The sequence below is a fragment of the Salmo trutta genome, chromosome 7 (genome assembly GCF_901001165.1).
Source record: "Salmo trutta chromosome 7, fSalTru1.1, whole genome shotgun sequence".
NCBI lineage: Eukaryota > Metazoa > Chordata > Actinopteri > Salmoniformes > Salmonidae > Salmo > Salmo trutta.
The window spans coordinates 58,071,033-58,084,395 of NC_042963.1; the positions used below are offsets into that span (position 1 = coordinate 58,071,033).

At 47.4% G+C, this 13,363-nt stretch overlaps 1 protein-coding gene across 3 annotated transcripts in view; it reads right to left on the reverse strand.

The window, feature by feature from the left end:
• Positions 1-13,363, reverse strand: part of eps8l2 (EPS8 signaling adaptor L2) — a 113,635-nt gene that overhangs the window by 72,369 nt on the left and 27,903 nt on the right. For all 3 annotated transcript variants that reach the window (XM_029759524.1, XM_029759522.1, XM_029759523.1), the window contains exons 2-3: positions 9,247-9,297; positions 7,239-7,285 (exon numbers count right to left, since the gene is read on the reverse strand). In XM_029759524.1, coding sequence (XP_029615384.1) covers positions 7,239-7,285; positions 9,247-9,281 — 82 coding nt within the window. In that variant the 5' untranslated portion in view covers positions 9,282-9,297. The remainder of the gene's footprint in view (positions 1-7,238; positions 7,286-9,246; positions 9,298-13,363) is intronic.

Here is a 13,363-nt window from a genome sequence, read left to right on the forward strand (position 1 = left end):
AAAATGAGCACTCAACCCACTGCGCCTCATGGTCCACTTCATATGACGACCGTTACAAAAAAATAGATAAGTAAAATGTTTTAAATAGAAAATAAAAGTAACAAATAATTAAAGAGCAGCAGTAAATGACAATAGAGAGACTATATACAGGGGTACCGGTACAGAGTCAATGTGGAGACTATATACAGGGGGTACCGGTACAGAGTCAATGTGGAGGCTATATACAGGGGGTACCGGTACAGAGTCAATGTGGAGGCTATATACAGGGTATTACGGTACAGAGTCAATGTGGAGGCTATATACAGGGGGTACCGGTATAGAGTCAATGTGGAGGCTATATACAGGGGGTACCGGTATAGAGTCAATGTGGAGGCTATATACAGGGGGTACCGGTACAGAGTCAATGTGGAGGCTATATACAGGGGGTACCGGTACAGAGTCAATGTGGAGACTATATACAGGGGGTACCGGTACAGAGTCAATGTGGAGGCTATATACAGGGGGTACCGGTACAGAGTCAATGTGGAGGCTATATACAGGGGGTACCGGTATAGAGTCAATGTGGAGGCTATATACAGGGGGTACCGGTACAGAGTCAATGTGGAGGCTATATACAGGGGGTACCGGTACAGAATCAATGTGGAGACTATATACAGGGGGTACCGGTACAGAGTCAATGTGGAGGCTATATACAGGGGGTACCGGTACAGAGTCAATGTGGAGACTATATACAGGGGGTACCGGTACAGAGTCAATGTGGAAGCTATATACAGGGTATTACGGTACAGAGTCAATGTGGAGGCTATATACAGGGGGTACTGGTACAGAGTCAATGTGGAGGCTATATACAGGGGGTACCGGTACAGAGTCAATGTGGAGGCTATATACAGGGGGTACCGGTACAGAGTCAATGTGGAGGCTATATACAGGGGGTACCGGTATAGAGTCAATGTGGAGGCTATATACAGGGGGTACCGGTACAGAGTCAATGTGGAGGCTATATACAGGGGGTACCGGTACAGAGTCAATGTGGAGACTATATACAGGGGGTACCGGTACAGAGTCAATGTGGAGGCTATATACAGGGGGTACCGGTATAGAGTCAATGTGGAGGCTATATACAGGGGGTACCGGTACAGAGTCAATGTGGAGGCTATATACAGGGGGTACCGGTACAGAGTCAATGTGGAGACTATATACAGGGGGTACCGGTACAGAGTCAATGTGGAGGCTATATACAGGGGGTACCGGTACAGAGTCAATGTGGAGACTATATACAGGGGGTACCGGTACAGAGTCAATGTGGAAGCTATATACAGGGTATTACGGTACAGAGTCAATGTGGAGGCTATATACAGGGGGTACTGGTACAGAGTCAATGTGGAGGCTATATACAGGGGGTACCGGTACAGAGTCAATGTGGAGGCTATATACAGGGGGTACCGGTATAGAGTCAATGTGGAGGCTATATACAGGGGGTACCGGTACAGAGTCAATGTGGAGGCTATATACAGGGGGTACCGATACAGAGTCAATGTGGAGACTATATACAGGGGGTACCGGTACAGAGTCAATGTGGAGGCTATATACAGGGTGTTACGGTACAGAGTCAATGTGGAGGCTATATACAGGGGGTACTGGTACAGAGTCAACGTGGAGGCTATATACAGGGTGTTACGGTACAGAGTCAATGTGGAGACTATATACAGGGTGTTACGGTACAGAGTCAATGTGGAGGCTATATACAGGGGGTACCGGTACAAAGTCAATGTGGAGGCTATATACAGGGGGTACCGGTACAGAGTCAATGCGGAGGCTATATACAGGGGGTACCGGTACAGAGTCAATGTGCATGCTATATACAGGGGGTACTGGTACAGAGTCAATGTGGAGGCTATATACAGGGGGTACCGGTACAGAGTCAATGTGGAGGCTATATACAGGGTGTTACGGTACAGAGTCAATGTGGAGGCTATATACAGGGGGTACCGGTACAGAGTCAATGTGGAGGCTATATACAGGGGGTACTGGTACAGAGTCAATGTGGAGGCTATATACAGGGGGTACTGGTACAGAGTCAATGTGGAGGCTATATACAGGGTGTTACGGTACAGAGTCAATGTGGAGGCTATATACAGGGTGTTACGGTACAGAGTCAATGTGGAGACTATATACAGGGGGTACCGGTACAGAGTCAATGTGGAGGCTATATACAGGGGGTACCGGTACAGAGTCAATGTGGAGACTATATACAGGGGGTACCGGTACAGAGTCAATGTGGAGGCTATATACAGGGGGTACCGGTACAGAGTCAATGTGGAGACTATATACAGGGGGTACCGGTACAGAGTCAATGTGGAGGCTATATACAGGGGGTACCGGTACAGAGTCAATGTGGAGGCTATATACAGGGGGTACCGGTACGGAGTCAATGTGGAGGCTATATACAGGGTGTTACGGTACAGAGTCAATGTGGAGACTATATACAGGGGGTACCGGTACAGAGTCAATGTGGAGGCTATATACAGGGGGTACCGGTACAGAGTCAATGTGGAGGCTATATACAGGGGGTACTGGTACAGAGTCAATGTGGAGGCTATACACAGGGTGTTACGGTACAGAGTCAATGTGGAGGCTATATACAGGGGGTACTGGTACAGAGTCAATGTGGAGGCTATACACAGGGTGTTACGGTACAGAGTCAATGTGGAGGTTATATACAGGGGGTACTGGTACAGAGTCAATGTGGAGGCTATATACCGGGTATTACGGTACAGAGTCAATGTGGAGGCTATATACAGGGGGTACCGGTACAGAGTCAATGTGGAGGGGCACCAGTTAGTTTCTATAGCATATAAATCACATCAATGAATCGATTATATCAAACTCCAACACCCTAACCTGTGACAGCAAAATGGATGAGGAGGACAAGAAAAAATAAACTGGAAACGGGGGGAATGTTTACTGGTTGCTCAGACGGGAAAGGGGAAGTCAGTAACTAGTTGTGGATAAAACTGTAGACAGTCTTTTCTTCCCCCGGACCATTTGGAACAGCGTAAATAAATAAATAAATTATGAGCACTTTTTTTATGTAAAGCCTTTATTACAGCAAAGACAACAAAAAGTCACATGCAACTGTGAATCCAATTGCTGTGTTTATTTATTATTTATGAAAATTATTGAAGGCTTCCTTTGTAATTCATTTTTAAAACTAAAATGCTTTGATTGCATTTCGAATCATGAATGACTGGTATGCAGTGTGATGACATGAATGAACGATCGATTAATGCAGTAGCCTACTGTATATATTGAAATTGTAACGGCCGTCGTCAGAATTAGACCAAGGTGCAGCAGAGGATGTGTTCATCATTGGAATTTTATTTAAAAAAAGAGAACACTACAAAAACGAAACAAAAACGACCAGAAACAGTCCTGTCAGGAAACACACTGAACAGAAACAGAAACAATTACCCACAAAACCCCAACGTGAAAAACATGCTCCTTATGTGTGACTCCCAATCAGCAACAACCAACAACAGCTGTGCCTGATTGGAATATTATATTTCCCTATCGTATGGAACAGTGTAAACAACACTAAATACATTATAAGTAATCCCAGAGAGGCTGTTCTAATGAGAGAGAGAGAGAGAGAGAGAGAGAGAAAAAAAGGCCTTTATTACAGCAAAGATTATAAACAGACGAATTTGTGAAATTGTTTATCCGGCATGTGGTGGTTGTTGGTGCTCGGGGAATCAGCAGGCTATTAAACAAACACAGGCAGCAAGCAGGACCTGTCTTATTTCTGTAGATATACAGAGCACTCAGAACGTGTTCATACACCTGGACACATTTTGTTACGCTACGGCGTTATTCTAAAATGGAATGAATTACTTTTCTTTTTCCCCCTAATCAATCTACACACAATACATCACAATGCCCCATAATGACATCACAATACCCCATAATGACATCACAATGCCCCATAATGACATCACAATACCCCACAATGACAAAGTGAAAACATGTTTTTAGACATTTTTGCAAAATGTATAAAAACTAAAAACAGAAAATGTATTCAGACCCTTTTGCTATGAGACTTTAAATTGAGCTCAGGTGCTTCCTGTTTCCATTGATCATCCTTGAGATGTTTCTACAACTTGATTGGAGTCCACCTGTGGTAAATTAAATTGATTGGACATGATTTGGAAAGTCAGTTAAGAACAAATTCTTATTTGCAATGACGGCCAAACCCGGACGACGCTCGGCCAATTGTGCGCCGCCCTTCGGGACTCCCAATCACGGATGGTTGTGATAAAGCCTGGAATCAAACCATGGTCTGTAGTGACGCCTCTAGCACTGAGATGCAGTGCCGTAGACTACTGCGCCACTCGGGAGCCCCTGCTACACAGGTCCACAGAGCTCCATACAGGCCTGCTACACAGGTCCACAGAGCTCCATACAGGCCTGCTACACAGGTCCACAGAGCTCCATACGGGCCTGCTACACAGGTCCACAGAGCTCCATACAGGCCTGCTACACAGGTCCACAGAGCCCCATACAGGCCTGCTACACAGGTCCACAGAGCTCCATACAGGCCTGCTACACAGGTCCACAGAGCTCCATACAGGCCTACTACACAGGTCCACAGAGCCCCATACAGGCCTGCTACACAGGTCCACAGAGCTACATACAGGCCTGCTACACAGGTCCACAGAGCTCCATACAGGCCTGCTACACAGGTCCACAGAGCTCCATACAGGCCTGCTACACAGGTCCACAAAGCTCCATACAGGCCTGCTACACAGGTCCACAGAGCTCCATACAGGCCTGCTACACAGGTCCACAGAGCCCCATACGGGCCTGCTACACAGGTCCACAGAGCTCCATACGGGCCCGCTACACAGGTCCACAGAGCTCCATACGGGCCCGCTACACAGGTCCACAGAGCTCCATACGGGCCCGCTACACAGGTCCACAGAGCTCCATACAGGCCCGCTACACAGGTCCACAGAGCTCCATACAGGCCTGCTACACAGGTCCACAGAGCTCCATACAGGCCTGCTACACAGGTCCACAGAGCTCCATACAGGCCTAGTGTAGATATTAGTGGATGGCCATAACACAACACTGATCTATTCCTCATCAGACCTGGGTTCAACTACTATTTGAAATCATTTCAAGCATTGTATCTGTGCTTGATTTGTGTTTCCAAATGTGCAAACCCCACCCACCTGGCACTCCAGGCAGGCAAAAGCGAGAGTATTTTTAATATTTCCAATAGTGTGTGAGCTCAGGACTGGTCTGCTCTGACAGTCCCCGGCCAGGGCTTCCTGACAGCCCAGGTCTGGTCTGCTCTGACAGTCCCCGGCCAGGGCTTCCTGACAGCCCAGGTCTGGTCTGCTCTGACAGTCCCCTGCCAGGGCTTCCTGACAGCCCAGGTCTGGTCTGCTCTGACAGTCCCCGGCCAGGGCTTCCTGACAGCCCAGGTCTGGTCTGCTCTGACAGACCCCGGCCAGGGCTTCCTGACAGCCCAGGTCTGGTCTGCTCTGACAGTTAGAACAGTCAGGTCTTCCTGACAGCCCAGGTCTGGTCTGCTCTGACAGTTAGAACAGTCAGGGCTTCCTGACAGCCCAGGTCTGGTCTGCTCTGACAGTTAGAACAGTCAGGTCTTCCTGACAGCCCAGGTCTGGTCTGCTCTGACAGTTAGAACAGTCAGGGCTTCCTGACAGCCCAGGTCTGGTCTGCTCTGACAGTTAGAACAGTCAGGGCTTCCTGACAGCCCAGGTCTGGTCTGCTCTGACAGTTAGAACAGTCAGGTCTTCCTGACAGCCCAGGTCTGGTCTGCTCTGACAGTTAGAACAGTCAGGGCTTCCTGACAGCCCAGGTCTGGTCTGCTCTGACAGTTAGAACAGTCAGGTCTTCCTGACAGCCCAGGTCTGGTCTGCTCTGACAGTTAGAACAGTCAGGGCTTCCTGACAGCCCAGGTCTGGTCTGCTCTGACAGTTAGAACAGTCAGGGCTTCCTGACAGCCCAGGTCTGGTCTGCTCTGACAGTTAGAACAGTCAGGTCTTCCTGACAGCCCAGGTCTGGTCTGCTCTGACAGTTAGAACAGTCAGGTCTTCCTGACAGCCCAGGTCTGGTCTGCTCTGACAGTTAGAACAGTCAGGGCTTCCTGACAGCCCAGGTCTGCTCTGACAGTTAGAACAGTCAGGGCTTCCTGACAGCCCAGGTCTGGTCTGCTCTGACAGTTAGAACAGTCAGGTCTTCCTGACAGCCCAGGTCTGGTCTGCTCTGACAGTTAGAACAGTCAGGGCTTCCTGACAGCCCAGGTCTGGTCTGCTCTGACAGTTAGAACAGTCAGGGCTTCCTGACAGCCCAGGTCTGGTCTGCTCTGACAGTTAGAACAGTCAGGGCTTCCTGACAGCCCAGGTCTGGTCTGCTCTGCTCTGACAGCCCAGGTCTGGTCTGCTCTGACAGTTAGAACAGTCAGGGCTTCCTGACAGCCCAGGTCTGGTCTGCTCTGACAGTTAGAACAGTCAGGGCTTCCTGACAGCCCAGGTCTGGTCTGCTCTGACAGTTAGAACAGTCAGGGCTTCCTGACAGCCCAGGTCTGGTCTGCTCTGACAGTTAGAACAGTCAGGGCTTCCTGACAGCCCAGGTCTGGTCTGCTCTGACAGTTAGAACAGTCAGGGCTTCCTGACAGCCCAGGTCTGGTCTGCTCTGACAGTTAGAACAGTCAGGGCTTCCTGACAGTTATCTGGTTAATGGATGGACCATTCTTATGATTCCACTCAACAATGCTGGGTAGATCTGTTTACACAGTTTTTAATGGAGATTTTTTTTTTGGAGGCAATTTAAATCATTATTAACAATCAATAATCTTATAAATACTTAATTAAATAATAAATAAAAGGACATTTCTGGAATCTGTTCCAAACCAATCCCATAGCAGGTTTTTAAAGATCTTAATGACTATACGACCCCATGTGTAAAGTATGTAGAATGACTCATATTAATGCTAAGACCACAGGTAAGATCACATGCTGATGAGTAACTATAGTATAAATACACACACACACACACACACACACACACACACACACACACACACACACACACACACACACACACACACACACACACACACACACACACACACACACACACACACATACGACGTAGTAAAACCCTCCATATCTCAGCGTAAACACACAAACATGCTCTGGTCCGTATCTTACCGTACAGAGCCTTGGCACCCATCTTGCTGTCAGATCTGGCCACTCCACTGCGGAGAGAGGAAGAGCAGAAGGAGGATGAGGAGGAGGGGTTACCAGGGTTACGTTGTCTGCCCTTCATCGCTTCAAACGTTTTTCTCCAACTCTTCCTAATATCAGTATTACAATGTGCTACAAACACGATCTATTCCTAATCAGTCTGATACAGTCAGAGTGTCCCAGCTAGCAGACTGGACAGGAAGACATTAGTCTGAGATACTGACCAGATGGCCCAGAGAGAGAGGGGGGGAGTGTGGGAGTGTGGGAGGGGACTTTGGAGAGAGAGAGAGAGAGAGGTGTGGTGTGGGAGGGGACTTTGGAGAGAGAGGGAGAGAGAGAGGTGTGGTGTGGTGTGGGAGGAGAGAGAGGGAGAGAGGGAGAGAGAGCGCAAGATACAGAGAAAGAGAGCGAGAGAGACAGAAAGGAGAGAGAGAGAGAGAGAGAGAGAGAGAGAGAGAGAGTAGGAAGCTGAAGAGAGTGACTGGAGCAAGGAACAAGGTAAAGCCAGCATACAGCAGAGCTCCACTGTACACAGATACCAGACCCCTAGTTCTACCAGACCCCTAGTTCTACCAGACCCCTAGTTCTACCAGACCCCTAGTCCACCAGACCCCTAGTTCTACCAGACCCCTAGTTCTACCAGACCCCTAGTTCTACCAGACCCCTAGTTCTACCAGACCACTAGTCCACCAGACCACTAGTCCACCAGACACCTAATCTACCAGATACCTGGTCCACCAGATACCTGGTCCACCAGACCCCTAGCCCACCAGACCCCTAGCCCACCAGACCCCTAGCCCACCAGACCACTAGTCCACCAGACCCCTAGTCTACCAGATACCTAGTCTACCAGATACCTAGTCTACCAGACCCTTAGTCTACCAGATACCTGGTCTACCAGATACCTAGTCTACCAGACCCTTAGTCTACCAGATACCTGGTCTACCAGATACCTAGTCTACCAGACCCATAGTCTACCAGATACCTAGTCTACCAGATACCTAGTCTACCAGATCCCTAGTCTACCAGATCCCTAGTCTACCAGATCCCTAGTCTATCAGACCCTTAGTCTACCAGATCCCTAGTCCACCAGATCCCTAGTCCACCAGATCCCTAATCTACCAGATCCCTAGTCTACCAGATCCCTAGTCTACCAGATCCCTAGTCTACCAGATCCCTAGTCTACCAGATCCCTAGTCTACCAGATCCCTAGTCCACCAGATCCCTAGTCCACCAGATCCCTAGTCCACCAGATCCCTAGTCCACCAGATCCCTAGTCCACCAGATACCTAATCTACCAGATCCCTAGTCTACCAGATCCCTAGTCTACCAGATACCTAGTCCACCAGATACCTAATCTACCAAATACCTAATCTACCAGATCCCTAGTCTACCAGATACCTAATCTACCAGATACCTAATCTACCAGATCCCTAGTCTACCAGATACCTAGTCTACCAGATCCCTAGTCTACCAGATCCCTAGTCTACCAGATACCTAATCTCACAGACTCAGTTAGTTTTATCTCACCGTGTGTTTAACTGAGTCTGGATGAGGGGAAGGTGTGTGTATTTATTATTGATGGGGGGGGAAAAAATCGATAGTCACATTTCTGGATATTATTTTTTACAATATATCATATAGTATTAACAAAATCTCAATATTATAACTCCAGTATTGTCCCTTCACAGCTAGTTTTCCATCTTCTTTTAAATAGAGTTCTCATGTTCTCTCTGTCCCTCTGCTGCAGGCTCTCTCTGTCCCTCTGCTGCAGGCTCTCTCTGTCCCTCTGCTGCAGGCTCTCTCTGTCCCTCTGCTGCAGACATATATGGCGAGCAATACAATCCCAGTATCGAATCGCAATACATATAGAATCGTGAGAATCACAATATTGTATCAACACCTAAGTACAGTGATAATACCGTGAGGCTCCTGGCAATTCCACGTCCTAGTGTGTGTGTGTGTTACTCACTTGGCTTGCCTCATCGGAGGTCCCAGGTTATTCATGGTTTAAGACATCCACCTGGAAGCCAGAGAAAGAGAGAAGTTTTTCTCCAAACCACAGCAGGGTTCCTCTATACTTTATTACATTTTGAACCATCTGTGAACTAACAACTCTCACATACAGTGGGGCAAAAAAGTATTTAGTCAGCCACCAATTGTGCAAGTTCTCCCACTTAAAAAGATGAGAGAGGCCTGTAATTTTCATCATAGGTACACGTCAACTATGACAGACAAAATGAGGAAACAAAATCCAGAAAATCACATTGTAAGATTTTTAATGAATTTATTTGCAAATTATGGTGGAAAATAAGTATTTGGTCAATAACAAAAGTTTCTCAATACTTTGTTATATACCCTTTGTTGGCAATGACACAGGTCATTTAAGTGGGAGAACTTGCACAATTGGTGGCTGACTAAATACTTTTTTGCCCCACTGTATACAGTACAGTGGTGGAAAAGAGAGAGGATTGTGATTCTCTATGTTAACCTCCGTCTGAGGTGGTTCTCAACAGGCTCCTCGATCGCGACGTCCCCTGAATGCCCATCTAGCTAGCTGTCTAGAGCATATCGGACTGTTAGCTGAAGAGGTCACATCAGCCAATTTTCTTTGGTTACAATACCTATTTTACCAATTGGCCTGGACCCTTTTACTACACCGGGCCCTGCCGATCCATCACGACTGGTCTGCCGACGTAACCGCCCGAGGGGACTACAACAGACTCTTCTGTCGCTACGTCCCTCTAAGGCCCTTCTGCAAGCCTGCTAGCCCCGGCCCGCTAGCTGTCTGAATCGCCGAGTCTCCAGCCCGTCTAGCTACTCACTAGACCCCTATGATCACTCGGCTACGCATGCCTCTCCCTAATGTCAATATGCCTTGTCCATTGCTGTTTTGGTTACTGATTGTCTTGTTTCACTGTAGAGCCTCCAGCCCTGCTCAAAATGCCTTAGCTAACTCTTTTGTTCCACCTTCTACACATGCGGTGACCTCACCTGTTTTAAATGGTATCTCTAGAGACAATACCTCTCTCATCGTCACTCAATGCCTAGGTTTACCTCCAATGTATTCACATCCTACCATACCTTTGTCTGTACATTATGCCTTGAATCTATTCTTCCACGCCCAGAAACCTGTTCCTTTTACTCTCTGTTCTGAACGTACTAGACGACCAGTTGTTATAGCCTTTAGCCGTACACTTATCCTACTCCTCCTCTGTTCCTCTGGTGATGTAGAGGTTAATCCAGGCCCTGCGGTGCCTAGCTCCATTCCCCAGGCGCTCTCCTTTGTTGACTTCTGTAACCATAAAAGCCTTGGTTTCATGCATGTTAACATCAGAAGCCTACTCCCTAAGTTTTTTTTACTCACTGCTTTAGCACACTCTGCCAACCCGGATGTCCTAGCCGTGTCTGAATACTGGCTCAGGAAGACCACTAAAAACCCAGAAATTTCCATCCCTAACTATAACATTTTCCGACAAGATAGAACTGCCAAAGGGGGCGGAGTTACAATCTACTGCAGAGATAGCCTGCAGAGTTCTGTCCTACTATCCAGGTCTGTGCCCAAACAATTTGAGCTTCTACTTTTAAAAATCCACCTTCACAGAAACAAGTCTCTCACCATTGCCGCTTGCTATAGACCATCTTCTGCCCCCAGCTGTGCCCTGGACACCATATGTGAATTGATTGCCCCCCATCTATCGTCAGAGCTTGTACTGTTAGGTGACCTAAACTGGGACATGCTTAACACCCCGGCCGTCCTACAATCTAAGCTTGATGCCCTCAATCTCACACAAATTATCAATGAACCCACCAGGTACAACCCCAAATCCATAAACACGGGCACCCTCATAGATATCATCCTAACCAACCTGCCCTCCAAATACACCTCTGCTGTCTTCAACCAGGATCTCAGCGATCACTACCTCATTGCCTGCATCCGTAATGGGTCTGCGGTCAAACGACCTCCACTCATCACTGTCAAACGCTCCCTAAAACACTTCAGCGAGCAGGCCTTTCTAATCGACCTGGCCCGGGTATCATGGAAGGATATTGATCTCATTCCGTCAGTAGAGGATGCCTGGTTATTCTTTAAAAGTGCTTTCCTCACCATCTTAAATAAACATGCCCCATTCAAAAAATGTAGAACCAGGAACAGATATAGCCCTTGGTTCACTCCAGACCTGACTGCCCTTGACCAGCACAAAAACATCCTGTGGCGTACTGCATTAGCATCGAATAGCCCCCATGATATGCAGCTTTTCAGGGAAGTTAGGAACCAATATACACAGGCAGTTAGGAAAGCTAAGGCTAGCTTTTTCAAACAGAAATTTGCATCCTGTAGCACAAACTGCAAAAAGTTCTGGGACACTGTAAAGTCCATGGAGAATAAGAGCACCTCCTCCCAGCTGAGGCTAGGAAACACTGTCACCACCGATAAATCCACGATACTTGAAAATTTCAATAAGCATTTTTCTACGGCTGGCCATGCTTTCCACCTGACTACCCCTACCCTGGTCAACAGCCCTGCACCCCCCACAGCAACTTGCCCAAGCCTCCCCACTTCTCCACCCATATCCAGATAGCCAATGTTCTGAAAGAGCTGAAAAATCTGGACCCATACAAATCAGCCGGGCTAGACAATCTGGACCCTCTTTTTCAAAAATTATCCGCTGCAATTGTTGCAACCCCTATTACCAGCCTGTTCAACCTCTCTTTCGTATCGTCTGAGATCCACAAAGATTGGAAAGCTGTAGCAGTCATCCCTCTCTTCAAAGGGGGAGACACTCTAGACCCAAACTAATACAGACCTATATCTATACTACCCTGCCTTTATAAGGTCTTCGAAAGCCAAGTTAACAAACAGATCACCGACCATTTCGAATCCCACCGTACCTTCTCCGCTATGCAATCTGGTTTCCGAGCTGGTCATGGGTGCACCTCAGCCACGCTCAAAGTCCTAAACGATATCAAAACCACCATCGATAAGAGACAATACTGTGCAGCTGTGTTCATCGACCTGGCCAAGGCTTTCGACTCTGTCAATCACCACATTCTTATCGGCAGACTCAACAGCCTTGGTTTCTCAATTGGCTGTGTCGCCTGGTTCACCAACTACTTCTCAGATCGAGTTCAGTGTGTCAAATCGGAGGGCCTGTTGTCCGGACCTCTGACAGTCTCTATGGGGTACCACAGGGTTCAATTCTCGGGCCGACTCTTTTCTCTGTATACATCAATGATGTAGCTCTTGCTGTTGGTGATTCTCTGATCCACCTCTACACAGACGACACCATTCTGTATACTTCTGGCCCCTCTTTGGACACTGTGTTAACTAACTTCCAGATGAGCTTCAATGCCATACAACTCTCTTTCCGTGGCCTCCAACTGCTCTTAAATGCAAGTAAAACTAAATGCGTGCTTTCAACCGATCGCTGCCCACACCTGCCCGCCCGACCAGCATCACTACTCTGGACGGTTCTGACTTAGAATATGTGGGCAACTACAAATACTTAGGTGTCTGGTTAGATTGTAAACTCTCCTTCCAGACTTACATTAAGCATCTCCAATCCGAAATTAAATCTAGAATAGGCTTCCTATTTTGCAACAAAGCATCCTTCACTCATGCTGCCAAACATACCCTCGTAAAACTGACCATCCTACCGATAGTTGACTTCGGCGATGTAATTTACAAAATAGCCTCCAATACTCTACTCAGCAAATTGGATGCAGTCTATCACAGTGCCATCCGTTTTGTCACCAAAGCCCCATATACCACCCACCACTGCGACCTGTATGCTCTCGTTGGCTGGCCCTCGCTTCATATTCGTCGCCAAACCCACTGGCTCCAGGTTGTCGTGTCTTTGGCTATGCCGGATTAAGTGATATGACATGCTAACTTATAAAATTATTTCTCTGTAATTAATATTACCTGATTAAGCTAATCATGTAAATGTAATTAACTAGAAAGTCGGGGCACCACAGAAGAACGTTTATAGAGCTGTTATCTTCTGAATAAACTCTTAAAATACTTAGTAATATTTTACATCGATAGCAGTCAATCTAATCTTATTTTCAATCTCATCATGAAAGTT